This window comes from Cibotium barometz, chromosome 11 (assembly GCF_041138505.1).
Source record: "Cibotium barometz isolate CiBa-2024 chromosome 11, ASM4113850v1, whole genome shotgun sequence".
Taxonomy (NCBI): Eukaryota; Viridiplantae; Streptophyta; class Polypodiopsida; order Cyatheales; family Cibotiaceae; genus Cibotium; species Cibotium barometz.
The window spans coordinates 20,002,182-20,016,401 of NC_141056.1; the positions used below are offsets into that span (position 1 = coordinate 20,002,182).

General features: G+C 40.3%; 1 protein-coding gene across 1 annotated transcript; it reads right to left on the minus strand.

Annotated features, from left to right (window-relative positions):
• Positions 1 to 213: 213 nt before the first annotated feature.
• Positions 214 to 3,479, minus strand: LOC147633873 (pentatricopeptide repeat-containing protein At4g20770-like). Its single transcript, XM_086804928.1, has 2 exons — positions 3,240 to 3,479; positions 214 to 3,086 (listed from the first exon to the last, which is right to left on the minus strand). The coding sequence occupies exon 2, from the start codon at positions 2,855 to 2,857 to the stop codon at positions 260 to 262; it is 2,598 nt and encodes an 865-aa protein (XP_086661054.1). The 5' UTR covers positions 2,858 to 3,086; positions 3,240 to 3,479; the 3' UTR covers positions 214 to 259.
• Between the last annotated feature and the right edge of the window lie 10,741 nt (positions 3,480 to 14,220).

Consider the following 14,220-nt stretch of genomic DNA (forward strand, 5'->3'; position numbering starts at 1 on the left):
GATGTACCAATTGCCAAGGAACTTGATGTCGAGGGCACACCCCTGCTCGCAGACAAGGATGGCTTGCAAGAGCTTTAATCATATACAACACAACTTGGGGACATTCCGCCCCTAGATTGTGCTGAATCTTCAGATATAAGGGAGAGGGTGGGGGGGAGAACAGAAGGCTCCAGCTCAAGTCTGAGAGATGATTTATTTGGACAATTAGAGAGCTTTATCCAAAAAAAAATGATTAATTTGGAGAATTGAAAAGCTTTAATCATGTACACATAACATGGGGACATTCCACCCCTAGATTGTGCTGCAATTTCAGCTCTAAAGGGGCTACATGCTGTAACTCCCTTGCTTTATCAACCCATCTGCCAGCTGCAGCATAGATATTTGACATCATCACATAGGGTACAGCATCCCCTGGGTCTGACTCAAAACATTTCTTTGCAGCTCGCAATCCTCTTTCCGTGTCTCCATGCATTCGGCATGAACCAAGTAAGGTCAACCATACTACTGCAGTTTTTTCAAAAGGCATGCTGTTGACTAATCCCTCCGCCTCATCCAAATGTCCAGCACGACCAAGGATATCAATCATGCACACGATATGATCCTCTGACTGTGTTATTTCATGATCCTTACTCATAGACACGAAAAAATGCCTGCCTTTTTCAATCTCTCCAGTATGGCTGCAAGCAGTTAAGATATTGATAAAGGTAATCTGGTCAGGGTTAATTCCATAAAGCTGCATTTGCAAAAAAATGTAAAGAGACTCGTCACCATGACCACTTTGGGCAAACACACCAATCATGGCATTGCAAAGGACGAGATCCCACTTTCGCATTTTGTCAAACACGTTCCTTGCATAAGGCAAACTTCCACACTTGCCATACATGTTAATAAGGGCTGTCCCTACCACAAGGTCTTGCTCATGCTCAAAATCGATGATAATATAATGGATCGCCTTCCCATCCTCAAACACTGCCAAGCTTGCACATGCATCAATAGCACACGCAAAGGATACTTTGTCTGGCATCATGCCATCAAGCAGCATAATACGAAAAAGATCCAAAGCTCCATTACCCAGCCCATTCTCAACCAGCACGGCCATATAAGCATTCCAAGTGACAAGATTCCGAGAGAGAATTTTGTCAAATGCACTCCTTGCCTTGCATAAATCTCCACATTTGCCATACATGCTGACAAGAGCAGTCCCCACGATAACATCTTGCTGATATCCAAGATGCGCAAGACAAATATGGATTTCTTGCCCCATTTGTGAAGATTTCATATTAGCACATGCATCGAGAACAGAAACAAAGGTGATATCATCTGGCATCAAACCTTCCAGTAGCATCAGTTGAAAAAATTCCAAAGCGTTCTCATTATATCCATTCTGAGCAAGCGCAGAAATCATGGCATTCCATGAGATGACATCCCGAGAAGGCATTTCCAAGAACACCTTCCTTGCACTGTGCATGTTGCTGCACTTGCCGTACATGTTTATGAGCGCATTTTCAACCATGGTATCAGCACCATAAATGTTATCAATGATAGTGTTATGAATCTCCTGCCCTTCTTCTAATGCTGCTAAGCTTGCACATGCATTAAGTGCACATACAAATGTAATGTTGTTAGGTCTGATGCCTTCAACTTGCATCTCATCATACAAACCCAGAGCCTCCTTGTTCTGCTCATTCTGAGTAAGAACAGAAATCATGGCATTCCAAGACACGATATCTCGAAAAGGCATTCTTTCAAAAACAATCCTTGCATCATGCATGCTCTCACATTTCCCATACATGTTGAGAAGGGTGTTCCCTAAAGCAACATCTTGTACAATTTCACAGTTGTTAATGGCAGCATGAATCTTCTTTCCCTCTTGTAGAACCACAAGGCTTGCACATGCATCCAAAGCACATACAAATGAGATATTATTGGGGCTGATGCCCTCCAACTGCATCTTGTTAAAGAGAAAAAGAGCCTCCTGACTATGCCTGTTTTGGGCATATGCTGCAATCATGGCATTCCAGCATACTGTATCACGCGAAAGCATTCTATCAAACACGCTTCTTGCATACAACCCACTTCCACATTTGCCATACATATTCACAAGAGTGGTCCCCACCATAACGTTTGACTCAAGTCCATGGGTCATGATGGAAGCGTGAACCTCGTACCCCTTTTCAAAGGATGCAAGATTGGAGCATGCATTGAGAACACAAACAAAAGTGATCTTATCTGGCTTTACACATCCCAACAGCATCTGACTATAAACATCCAAGGCTTCCTTGTAACGGCCCCATTGTGAAAAAGCTGCGATCATGGCGTTCCATGAAACGATGTCGCGATGTGGCATTCCCCAAAACACTCCACTTGCACGATCCAAGATCCCATTTTGAACAAACGCTTTTAGGAGAATATTAAAGGAGTAAACATTGAGGTTAGCAATTTTGTCAAACACAGATTGAGCTTCTTCCATGCTTCCACAGTTCCCGTACATTTCAATCAGACAATTTGCAAGAAATGTACTGCTATCATATCCAAGTCTATTGATTTGAGCATGCAGGTTTTGACCTTCACAGAGTGCCTTGGCCCTGCCATAGTGCTTCAAAAGAGACGCGAAGGTGTCATCCATGCCATGCTGCCCCATGAGGCCTGCATGTTTGTATTCTTTAACAGATGACTGTGTGTAGACACAAGTGGATTGTCGTTGTTCTTGATCCGAATCAATTATTGGTGGACAACTTGCTGAGACTTCACGGACTTCAAGATGTGCCTGCTGACATATCACCTCATCCTCCAGCTTTGCTGCCACTGTCGCCAAGGGACCATGTTGCTTGCTAGCCAACCGTTCTATCGCTTTCATTTCAAGGGTCTGTAAAGATATCTCCCCCGCCCGTCGAACCTGGGGAGATCCCACCAGCCTGTGAGGGACAGGTGGGTGAGATCTCCCCTTGTATCAGGCAGGGCTAAAGGCTGGAAAACCTCTAGGGTCCATCTAAGGCTAGGGAGCTTATACTAGCTTGTATCTTATCATTCTTTAGACTCCATTTGTATGCTTGCAAGCGGAAACTCACATGGTACAGAAGCAGACGCTACAGTAAAGGGCAGTTAGCAACAATTCTGCAAAACTTTGGTCTACAGAGAAATCCATTGATAGATTATTGCAAGACCATGCATGTGCAAACCAGATAAGATTTGCATGTGATTTCTAGAGATTAAAATAGGAGAAGGAGATGTGACAGAACCTGGAAAAAGACATATGCAGCGAGCTGCGCCTTTGATATTCGTATCCGAAGACGTCCCATAAGCAGTGGATGCATCAGGCAGAGCAGATACAAACCCTAACTCTCTGCCTTCTTTCCACCTAATATTTTCCTCTAATATTTGCTCAGAGAACATCTCAAATAAATATTTTAAAAAAGGAAAATTTAGAGTAGACTGCAACAAAATCCAAGAGTAGATGAGAACCGACCTTTAGCAAAGAGAATTAAATTTACGCAAATCTTATATGTGATCACGACTATTGTAATTGCAAAAATTGGTGTCTAGGAGAACCGTACATCCTCACTTACTGTATTTAATTAAAAAATGTGAAAGATTAATAATTAGAACTTAGTACCAAATATATTGTTACCCTAGGGTATTACCCTTAGCATTCCTTTCACTTTATACCTTAGTCATAGTATTCCATTCTAGTTTTACATATCAATTGTTGTAGATATATTCTTGTAGGCGCAAAGGTCAAGTAGATCAATAGATGAAGTGTGTACATGTGGACCCCAGCCTCACTCTTGGAAACTTTAGCCACACTAACGAAGCACATTTGGTTGAAATATGTTTACAAGGCCCAGTTTCAAGGGGGCTCTCTAAGGACAAGACACATTAGGTCCCTAGTACGCACATTCCAACCAAATGTGATCAGATGGTGAGACCAAAGAGTACATTTGCATTGTTTGTCACCCTAAATCGAATTTTGTTTATTCAAATATGTAATACATTGAATTGAAAAGGTAAATTGTTTATAACTCTAAACTCCCCCTTACTTTGCAAATAGAGAGACAAATGACACCAACAAATAGAGAGCAAATGATGCAACAATTAAATAGAGAAGATAAATTACAATGAAAAAAGTGATACATGAATAATACAATAATAAAAAGCCAAAGTATAACCCACAATCATTAACACTCTCTTTAGCTCTCAAAACATATAATATGCTCTCATGCTCATTTACATGAAGCAGCCCCACAGAGGTTGAGCACCACATTTACAAGCCAAATCTTGATCACAATCATAAGATGAGAGAAGATGTATGCCTCATAATCAACCTCATACCACTGGAATTGATGTATCTCTCGTGACTACGAACTTGTTAAAAGTAGTAGCATGTCACCCCCATGCTATGCGTATAAAGCTGAACCCCATGACCATCCATGGCATCCTCATCATTGAGATTTCTTATCTCAATAGATAGTAGTCTACGTGCTCCTCATTTTGCCATTAGGGGCAATGAGGAGCAGGTATCAAACTGAACCCCCATGACCATCCATGGCATCCTCATTAAGAGTGCTCATCTCAACAAATAGTAGTCTACGTGCTCCTCATTGCCATCAGGGGCAACGATGGCAAAGAAATCATCCACGGTCATCAAATTTGCAAGATATATTCAATTGCAAACATGGCACCGACATTATGTGCCATACAGGTACAACATGCATGGGATGCTCTAGTATACATCTTGCTCTAACAATTTTCTCATGTGGACATGACAAACTCTCCCCAGTCACCATCCATGTATGCTTCATAGAAGCATGCGAACCATCGAGTGAAGATAGTGGGGCCGATGTGAGAGGTGTTCCGAATGGAGTGGAAGCCTAAAGTGCTTAGAACTATCTTGGCAGATACCACTAAGCAATCCACAGTGCTTCCATCCACACCAAAAAAGCCTCTTGACCACTCTCACATCACATGAAGGATAAGAAGAGGTTGTGCTACCACTCAGGTGCCCTTGATGGGTGCCTTGTACACATCACTCCACCACCTACGTTGCATCTCTAAACCTCTCTGCATCATGTTGAAGTTGGTGACATTGTAAGTGCTCTTCACACACATGCACCAACATTGTCATGTTCCCCCTTTCCATGGTGGCTAGTCTCAAAAAAGCTCCAAATAACCCATTGGCGACCGAGTATAAAAAAAGCTATAAAATAACCAATCTTTGAGTGCCACCTATATAGCCCCACCTGACTTGAACCATCCACTACAACCATTAGAACAAAATCACCACTGATGCCATGCGATTCCATGATCCCTTATCAACACATCATGTGAGAAACAATGCTATGTACAAAATGTGCATATCATGTGAGCGATTATCACTAATGTAAAAACGGTACTCCTTGATAATAATGTGAGCGATCATCAATAATGTAAAAATGGTACTCCCTAATCATGATTCTTGATCATGATGCGAGTCTCCGGGGTGCTAGCAACTCTATCTTGATCATGATGCGAGTCTTTGGGGTGCTTGGCAACTCTATCCAAGTGTATCTTTGTATATCTTTATATAATGATAGATGATATGCACCAAAACAATATCCTAAAAGTGTATATCTACATGACGATAGATGATATGCACCAATAATAGTAACCTAAAAGTGTACATCACATAATAATTAAAGATCTATCTCTTGGACTACCCCGCATCGAGTTGGTGTGCACTACATACTCATATTAAGGGAGGGCATTACCACCAATGCACTCCCTTAATATCACTACCATCTCCTTCAAACATAGGTAGCATTGCCAACTCCCACAAGCCCCCTAGACACATGAGAGGTGGTATAAGGCATCTAGCTCACGTGGACCCAAAAGAGAGCAAATGAAATCACGTGGGCTAGTAGGCCTCACTTTTTTCCCACTAAGGTAATGGAACACATATTAGTAGAGATGAAAATGCACATGGTATGAAATCATGCAATTTTTTTAAAATGCACATGGTAAGAAATCATGCGAGCTAGTAGGCCTCCCTTTGTTCCCACGGAACACATCATAGTAGACATGAAACTCCACATGGTATAGACAACAACATCTATTGAGCTAATAGGAGTAGCACACAAGCCATGGCTTGCATCGCTCAAAAGATCTTTAGCCAATTTTAAGGTAAATGCCTGCTCCCTCCAAGAAGCCAACGAGTTATTTTAATGATCCCTAAGAGTAGAAATAGTCCCAATCGCACTATTTTTTATGCAAAATGAGTACCCTATGCCTAGGTTATGCATTTGTGTACCCCAAAGCTAGTATTGTATTAAATTCTATGTAGAAAAGTGCCCTCCCATGCACAAGAAAAACTCATGCATTTTAAATGACTAGGGGGTTCTTTTATACTTTGAAATGATAGCACAACTTACCGATACACTCTCACATGACTAATGCATGCATTAGGAGAAATGTGGACTCAATTTTGGGCCCTATAAGAAGTGCCAACTCAGCTTAGAGAGAGAAAATAAAAAAGGTTTAAAACATATCCAAATTTACAATTCGGTTTAATTTTTTTAACTATTATAATAATTAGTTTAAATATATTAAAATATACATATTCTTTCATTGAGGTTTCATCATGAGAGGAGGCAGCATTCTTTGTTGGATGCACGTAAAAGATTTCACAAATTTGAGGTAGTTATGCATTTAATAGATTCGAGGAAAGCTTTAATCATCATCTCGACCGTGAGGGTTTTCCTACTGAAACTTAAAAAAAAACGTCCTTACTAATCGAGTTAATTCTTGTTTCAATTCTTTAATATGTTTTATGATGATGACAGAAAATACTAGCTTTGCAAATAAGAACATTAATCCAAATTTGGGGATTCCAATTAATCCACCTTCAACAACACATGGAGACACTCAAATTCTCAGTAACAGTAGTAGAAATGGTGCATGTAAAAGAACATACAATACTTACCATCTTCATGTGGACATACAATCTGAGTACCAGCCTTTGAAGAAATGAAATAAGACATTTTTTTATGTTATGAGCAAAAACAGCAAAGGAGGAATAATGGAGAGCGTCATTTGGACTTGTGGACTGATGGGTCAATGTATCCCAAGGATCCATTTACAAATGCACCACCTCCATTTTACAACATTACAAACCTACTACATTTCACGGGTGATGGTAGACAAGGTTTGCCGGATTATGCCCAACACTTGGAAACAAAAGCGATGGTTACAGAACAGCAGAGGGATTTTCTATAGATAGAGAACACTGAAATAAAAAAACTAAATGGGTTGTATATAGAGAATGGAAAACAAAAAAAACAATTCAAGACTTGGAGAAAAAGATTGATGCTTTAAGGAGAAAGGACACAGCACTAGGGCCACGTAAAAGAAGAAGGTAACTTTATAACATAGAGAAAATGAAAGTTGGAAGTGGAGGGATGACGAAGTGAGTACAGGCTATAAGGTAATGTTAACTCTTGTTTCATATATATTTCTCTTTTCAGATCAGGTTCTTTACTAGACATAAGTAATCGGATTTGATGTTATTCTATTTTTAGATCTTTACTTCATCTAGAGTCCAAGGTATATTCCGAAGCTGGAGTGCATTACAGTCATTTGGTACCAAAAGGAGACATTTAAAAGATAAAGATTTCAAAGCAGTGCTTGATGTTTCTCTATCCAGAGTGCACATATGCACATTGCATGCACTATGAAGAATTGTAGAGAAGCTGGTGTATTTGTACATATACTTTTCATGGATGTTAAAGACTAAAAAAGAATCTTTAAAAGCAATCAAAGCAATAGCAAAAGTGCTATCAGACATTGGCTTGCATGGGAGGCATGTTAAAATTGAGGAGGATGACAAGCGGTCACAAGGCAGCAAAGTACTAAAAAAACCATCAATAGGTGGTGTGAAAGCTATTTTTTTTTTGTCATACTGCCTTAAAGACTGTCGAGATAAAAATAAGCAAAAGATGTTTAATCGATGGAAAGATCTACATAATGCAATCAAGGACATTGAAAAAGAAGGTTCAATCCAAAATGGAAAGGCAGATGTGTGGATTTCACTTGACAAGATCTTTGCATTCATGGAGAAAAACAGCTAGAGCAATAGTGAGATAAAATTATTTGAAAACACATTAGAGACTTGGAGGAAGACATTCATTGCAAGATGGAGTGATCAACACATACACCATATTTCAAAGGACATATGGTTCATTGTCAATATGGTCAACTCAAGGCATGGAGAAGTCACATTACATGGCAAGAACATGTTACTTTAAGCACACTAGACATGGTGGAGGCAAGAATTAAGCCAATAGTCTTTTAGAGTTACATCAATGGACTTATAGGAAATTGATTCACAAAGCAAAACAAAAAGACACATTCAAGTCTTCATCATTGACACGTGTCATACAATTGATTAATAAAGAAAAGCGATAATGTGCTTGGAATCAGTCAACTGCGAGAGAGCGCCATCAGTTGTGGCTCGCTCAAGAGTCAAGGTTGGGAGAAGGTGGTCTAGATGAGGTGGGCTTGATCTTTTTCAGTGGTCTTCCTTTTCCTCTTCTTCCTCTTTATCTGCCGGGAGATCTATTTTTGGCATTTGCACCGTTGGAGGCAACAGTTCCGACCGGCTTTTTCTTGTCCTTATTAGATATCTTTTTCCATATGGATGCAATGTGTGTGGGTCTGTAATTTCCGCTACAATAGCATGCGATGTATATGATAGGTAGTAGGGGCATCTTAGTGCTTGGCAACCATACCCCTAACCAAACACCCGCAGTGCAAACTGTTTCTCGATAAGCACCACCTTCTGAGCATTTAAAGGCACTTCGTGTCCACCACAAAACCTGGATAGTACTTTGAATGCGAATAAAGGGAATTTCGCATTGTCTTTTGAGAACTCCTTGTGAAATATAATGATCTGCGTATTAAAATTGTAATCATCATGACTCATGTCATTACTTGCTGTTGTCAATTTTAAGCAAGTGTCATGAATTGCACGTACCTTTGATGATTCAAATGTCTTATATATTGAGCGAGAGCAACATCCTTTCGAGATCACCTGTTGACTTTAAAGTGGAAGCTCCAGATAATCTTGAGCCTCCTGCTCTCTTCAGGAAATCATCATCATATACAAAAACCTGGTACCAATGTAATATGTTTAATTGACACAATTGACAAAGTCCATGTAAATCAAATTCTTATAGTTTGAAAAATCTTCGGCTCTATTACTTGTTGATTTTCATCACCCTCAACCATGGATCTTGTCCACAAAGGGATCGTGGACTTACTGTCTTCATGCACAGTAGGTGCCAAAATTTTCCCATATCTACCAAACCAAGACGATCGGCAATTGCTACAGCCTCCTCCTTGGAAGGCAATTGGGTTTTATATGTCCTAGCTTCATCGAACATCTTCTTTAATATCTCCAGGTACTCGGAGTCCCGGACTGCAGAATCAGTTAGTAGATAATTGTCAACTCCTTCCTCTATCCAGCCCATGTTTGCTTCACTAAAATTTGTTGTTTCTGTTAATAATACATAATCAGCTTGGGCTGCCATAGTAAAGCTGGGCAAGGAAGGTAGTGACAACTCCCCCTATTCATTCTCATTAGATTGACTATCTTCCAATGAAATAGGTGCTGCATCAAAGGGGATAAGGGATGCGTTAGCCTCAAAGGTTTTCTTTTCGGCCTCTGCCCTCTCCTCTGCTGGGTCTATAGCCACCTCTTCCTCAACCCCATCATCCTCGATTGGCACTTGAGTGCTTTCCAAAGTCACTATCTCCTCGGGCTTTGAGTCCTCAGTAAGAAGATGCAAAAAACAAAGAAAATCATAACTAAATTGGAGCATGCGACACTTCTTTGAGTGTATTGGGCATTTCTCCTCTACTCTATTGCTACAACTGGGAATCTTTTCAAGACAACGGCTAAGCCTCTTCTTAATGACTTTGTCTATTGCAAAATCAAATGGATGAACATATCGTTCACCATCGGACATAACGATATTGGCAAAACAATGTCTTTATACTCCTAATCGGTCACCGAGAATAATCCTATAAGAATTAATGACGTTCTCAAGAGAAAGTTCCTTGTTGAACATTGAAGACAACTCATGCAAACACTCGTGGGCTTGTGCATTGTACAAGAACATAAATAGGTTTTTTGCACAAGACTCTTCTGCCTCGTCATCCGATTCGTAGACAATGTCCAACTCTTTCGAAGGCATGCCTTAAAAAAAAATTCAGTCAATTAGAACATGCACGCTTATTATACATGGGGTCAGTACTACCTGGCGATAAGGAGATTTGGATATACACATGCAAGCCCCCTGTTGCTTATTATGCATGGGGTCAGTACCTGGCGATAAGGAGATTCGGATATACACATGCAAGCCCCCTGTTGCTTATTATACATGGGGTCAGTACCTGGCGATAAGGAGATTTGGATATACACATGCAAGCCCCCTGTCGCTTGGTACTAGCACCAAAAAAAGAGGGGTCAGTATCAAGCGGTAGAGGGCGCGGTAGAGGGCTCATGTGGAATTCACGGTTGGTTATGGGGTCAATATAAAGCGATTAATAGGCCTATGAATTTTTGTTTAATTGATTCTTTCTTGGTACCGACCCCACTATGATATCTTGTGGTCATGGGGTCAGTACTAAGCGATTCAAAGGCATATAGGTTTTTGTTTGTGCATATCACTTGTTGGTACCAACCCCATTGATAACGATGGTCATGGGGTAAGTACCAAGAGATTCTAAGCCCTCTGTTTTTTTCATATCGCTTCGTAGCAACCCCATTGTCATAATGTTTTTCATGGGGTCAGTACCAAGCGATCCAAAGGCCTCCGATATTTTGTCTGCTTTACATCGCTTGGTACTGACCCGACTGTGATAACGTTGGTCATCGAGTCAGTAAACAAGCGATTCTAAGCCCTTTGGACTCTTGTTTATTTCATATCGCTTGGTTCTGACCCCATTGTCATAATGTTTTTTGTGGGGTCAGTACCAAACGATTCAAAGCTCTCTGAAGTCCTATTTGTTTTATATCGCTTGGTGTGGTGACCCCATTATCATAATGTTTTCCATGGGGTCAGTACCAAGTGATTCAAAGGTCTCCGGAATCCTGTCTGCTTTATATCGCTTGGTACCGATCCCACTCTGATAACGTTGGTCAAATGGGGTCAGTACCAAAGCGATACAATGTACTCTAGAATCCTATTTGTGTTATATCGCTTTGGTACTGACTTTTTTAAATGCGTTTCTCATCATGCTTTATTTATTTGTTTAGATGGCTCGTACCAAGGCAACTGCTCGGAGGCTTGAAAGACCTACCGAGTCACCGTAAGCGCAAGGCAAAACAAGGAGGTATCAAGCTCACAGGGCAGTTTTGCAGGAGCTTCGTCGCATTGAGCGACACATGCAGCCTACGATGTCCAGGCTCCCTTTCCAGAGGATCGTGCTTGAAATTTGTGAGCAATGGAGTATTGGCATGGGGTGGCAAGCATCTGCATTATTATGTTTTCAAGAAATCACTGAGGACTCGATCATCGAGTTTTTTGAAGATGCTTACTTTCTCGCCGCTCATGCCCATAGGCTGACAATAATGCCGAGGGATTTTGATACCCTTCGTCGATTGCGGTACAAATACAACCAAATGCTTGTTCTTGTTTCTGTAAGCGATCCTCGAATGCGGCATATCCTTACAGCCCCCCCTCCATCCTCGTACAACAAGGCCATCTGAGAGCTCCTGTGCTCCTTACAACAGGGACACCCATTTGCAGAGTAGGGTAAGCCTAGAACACCTCAGTGATGATGCCCCTCAAGTAGAACCTCACACACAACTACAACCGGAGGCACAACCACAATCGGAGGACCAACCACAACCGGAGGCACAACCACAATCGGAGGACCAACCGGAGGACCAACCACAACCGGAGGCACAACCACAATCGGAGGACCAACCACAACCAAAGGCTACTGTAGCACAGCCATAGCCCTCCACTGAAGTTGATGCAAACAGGATAGAGAGGGAATTAAGTCTAATTGAAGTAGAGAATATCAGAGAATATCAGAGAATTGAGAGTTTTGGAGGCTATTGTGCCGGTTAGAGCGACATTTTCACTTCGGGACCAAAGACTTGTCAGGCATCTGGATGGATTTGATTTACATGTTTTCAGGAATGACGCAATGGAAATCACAGATAACATTGTCAATATTTTACTATGATATGTATAGTATATATAATGCATAATTGGGCTGCATGATTGAGCTGTAAGTTCCAGTGGACTAATTCTTTGTTCTTTTCATTGTTACCTTTAGGTATTGTATATTACTACTACCAGAAGAGGTCCAAAACTGTACATATATTGTGGATCCTCTCATTTCCGTGGCATTACAAAATGATAGCTCATCATTTTTGAGCCTTATGTCCTGGTTTGAACTAGTGAACCTCGATTTGGCACCTCGATTTGGCAAGACTTATTTTCATGGCTTACCATGAAGAGTGATTCTCGTGTTAAGTTTTAAATTGACATCAAATATTTGGTAATCTATATGTGTTTTCTTTAATAACACCTATGTCCGCTTTGTTTTTTTCAGCCGACACTGGAGTTTGCTTTTGTACAACATTCAACAAAACACGTGGTATTACTCTATTCAACAATATCATGGCCGCGTTAGAGGGTCAGTCCCTATTGGTGGACATTCCCTCTTCCACAAGCATGTAGATTTATTTAAGCAAGATAAGTTGATGCTTGTTTTTTTTACCTCTCATATGTGCTCAAAATTTTGTATATGCATTGAAACATCTCTTAATGGAGCCGAACCTTGTACAAAACATAACATATCATAGGATAAGGGTGCCAGTCCAGCCCAAAGATGTCAGCTGTGGATGAAGGACGACCCTAAATGCCTACCTTTTAATAAAGAAATTTTTTGATATTCCTGTGTAAGTGATGTTTGTAACTTAGACTTGCATAATCTAACGTAGCTATAATGTCCCTAACAAAGCTTTTCTCTGTGTACAGGAAATACTTTTGAATAAATATGTGCCCTTGCACGTAAAACAGTTCATGACCAAAGCTGTACAAATAATTATTTTGGCTATCCATGATTATGCAAAAGAAGAGATCAGGAGGGCAGACGAATTTGCAAGGGAAGCTGTAGAGAGAGTACGTCAACGAGATGAGGAGCGGCAAAGACAAGTGGAAGCACATGTGGCTGCTCTCAATGATTATGACAGGCTACAAGCTGCTGAGGTGGATGAATTGGTGGAATCCAGGAGGAAGATTAAGACGCAGGCGGAGAGGGAAAGAAAAGAAAGACTGTGGGAAGAAATGGAAAGACTATAAGAGGAGCAAAATCGAAGGCCACCTAAGTCCCAAGCACAGTCAAGTTCTCAATCACGGCATCACTTCCGTGCCCCAAAGTCTTCTGATCGACACGTTAGCATCATTAGACTCTTATTTACATTTGTAACATTAACATTAATTTTGTAAGAGACTTGGCATTTTTTTGTAAGAAAAAAATCTTTCATATATTAAATTGCTTTTGGAGTTACAATGTTTTGATTGTCATCATTCAACGACTAAATCAAGTGAATAGTATGAGAGACAGATTCTTTGCAGAAAGTCATTTTCTGTTTTCGCCTTGGCACTTGTAAAAAAAGGGTTTTGTTAGTGGTATCTTACATAATGTCCTGCACAGCATACTAAATGGTGAATGTAAATATAAATGGTTTACCTTTTTAGTATCCATTGTAAATTTATAATCTTTTGGCAATTGTTCAATCTCCACGTATATGTAAGGTCTTCTCTAATTTGAGAAAGAGATGTTTTAGATAGTGTGTTCAGCATTGTAAGCAATTGCCCTTTCAAATATATCTCCATTACTAGAGGCGTATTCTCGGGATCTGACTCCAAATCTTGATCTAATGGAACAAGGTTTCCCCATTAACATAATGATATCTAGTGTAGTGAAAAGTTACAAAATGAAGTTTTGAGAGCCAATAATGTACTTGCAAACTATTGACTTCTTCTCCAAAATAGAAACGATGCCTTCTATCTTTCTCCTGTCCCACCATTGTCCAAAAAGTCTAGTGCCTTACTTGACTTGTACATAAACATTATTGAAGTATTTCTTATTTCTTCATCAAAGAAAAAGTCAACAAACACTTCGATAAGCATAAAAATAGTAAGCTTGACATTCTTTGTTGCAACA

Excerpts from the sequence above, each read along its gene's own strand:
- LOC147633873 (XM_086804928.1), bottom strand. The coding sequence starts at position 2,857 with ATGAAAGCGATAGAACGGTTGGCTAGCAAGCAACATGGTCCCTTGGCG.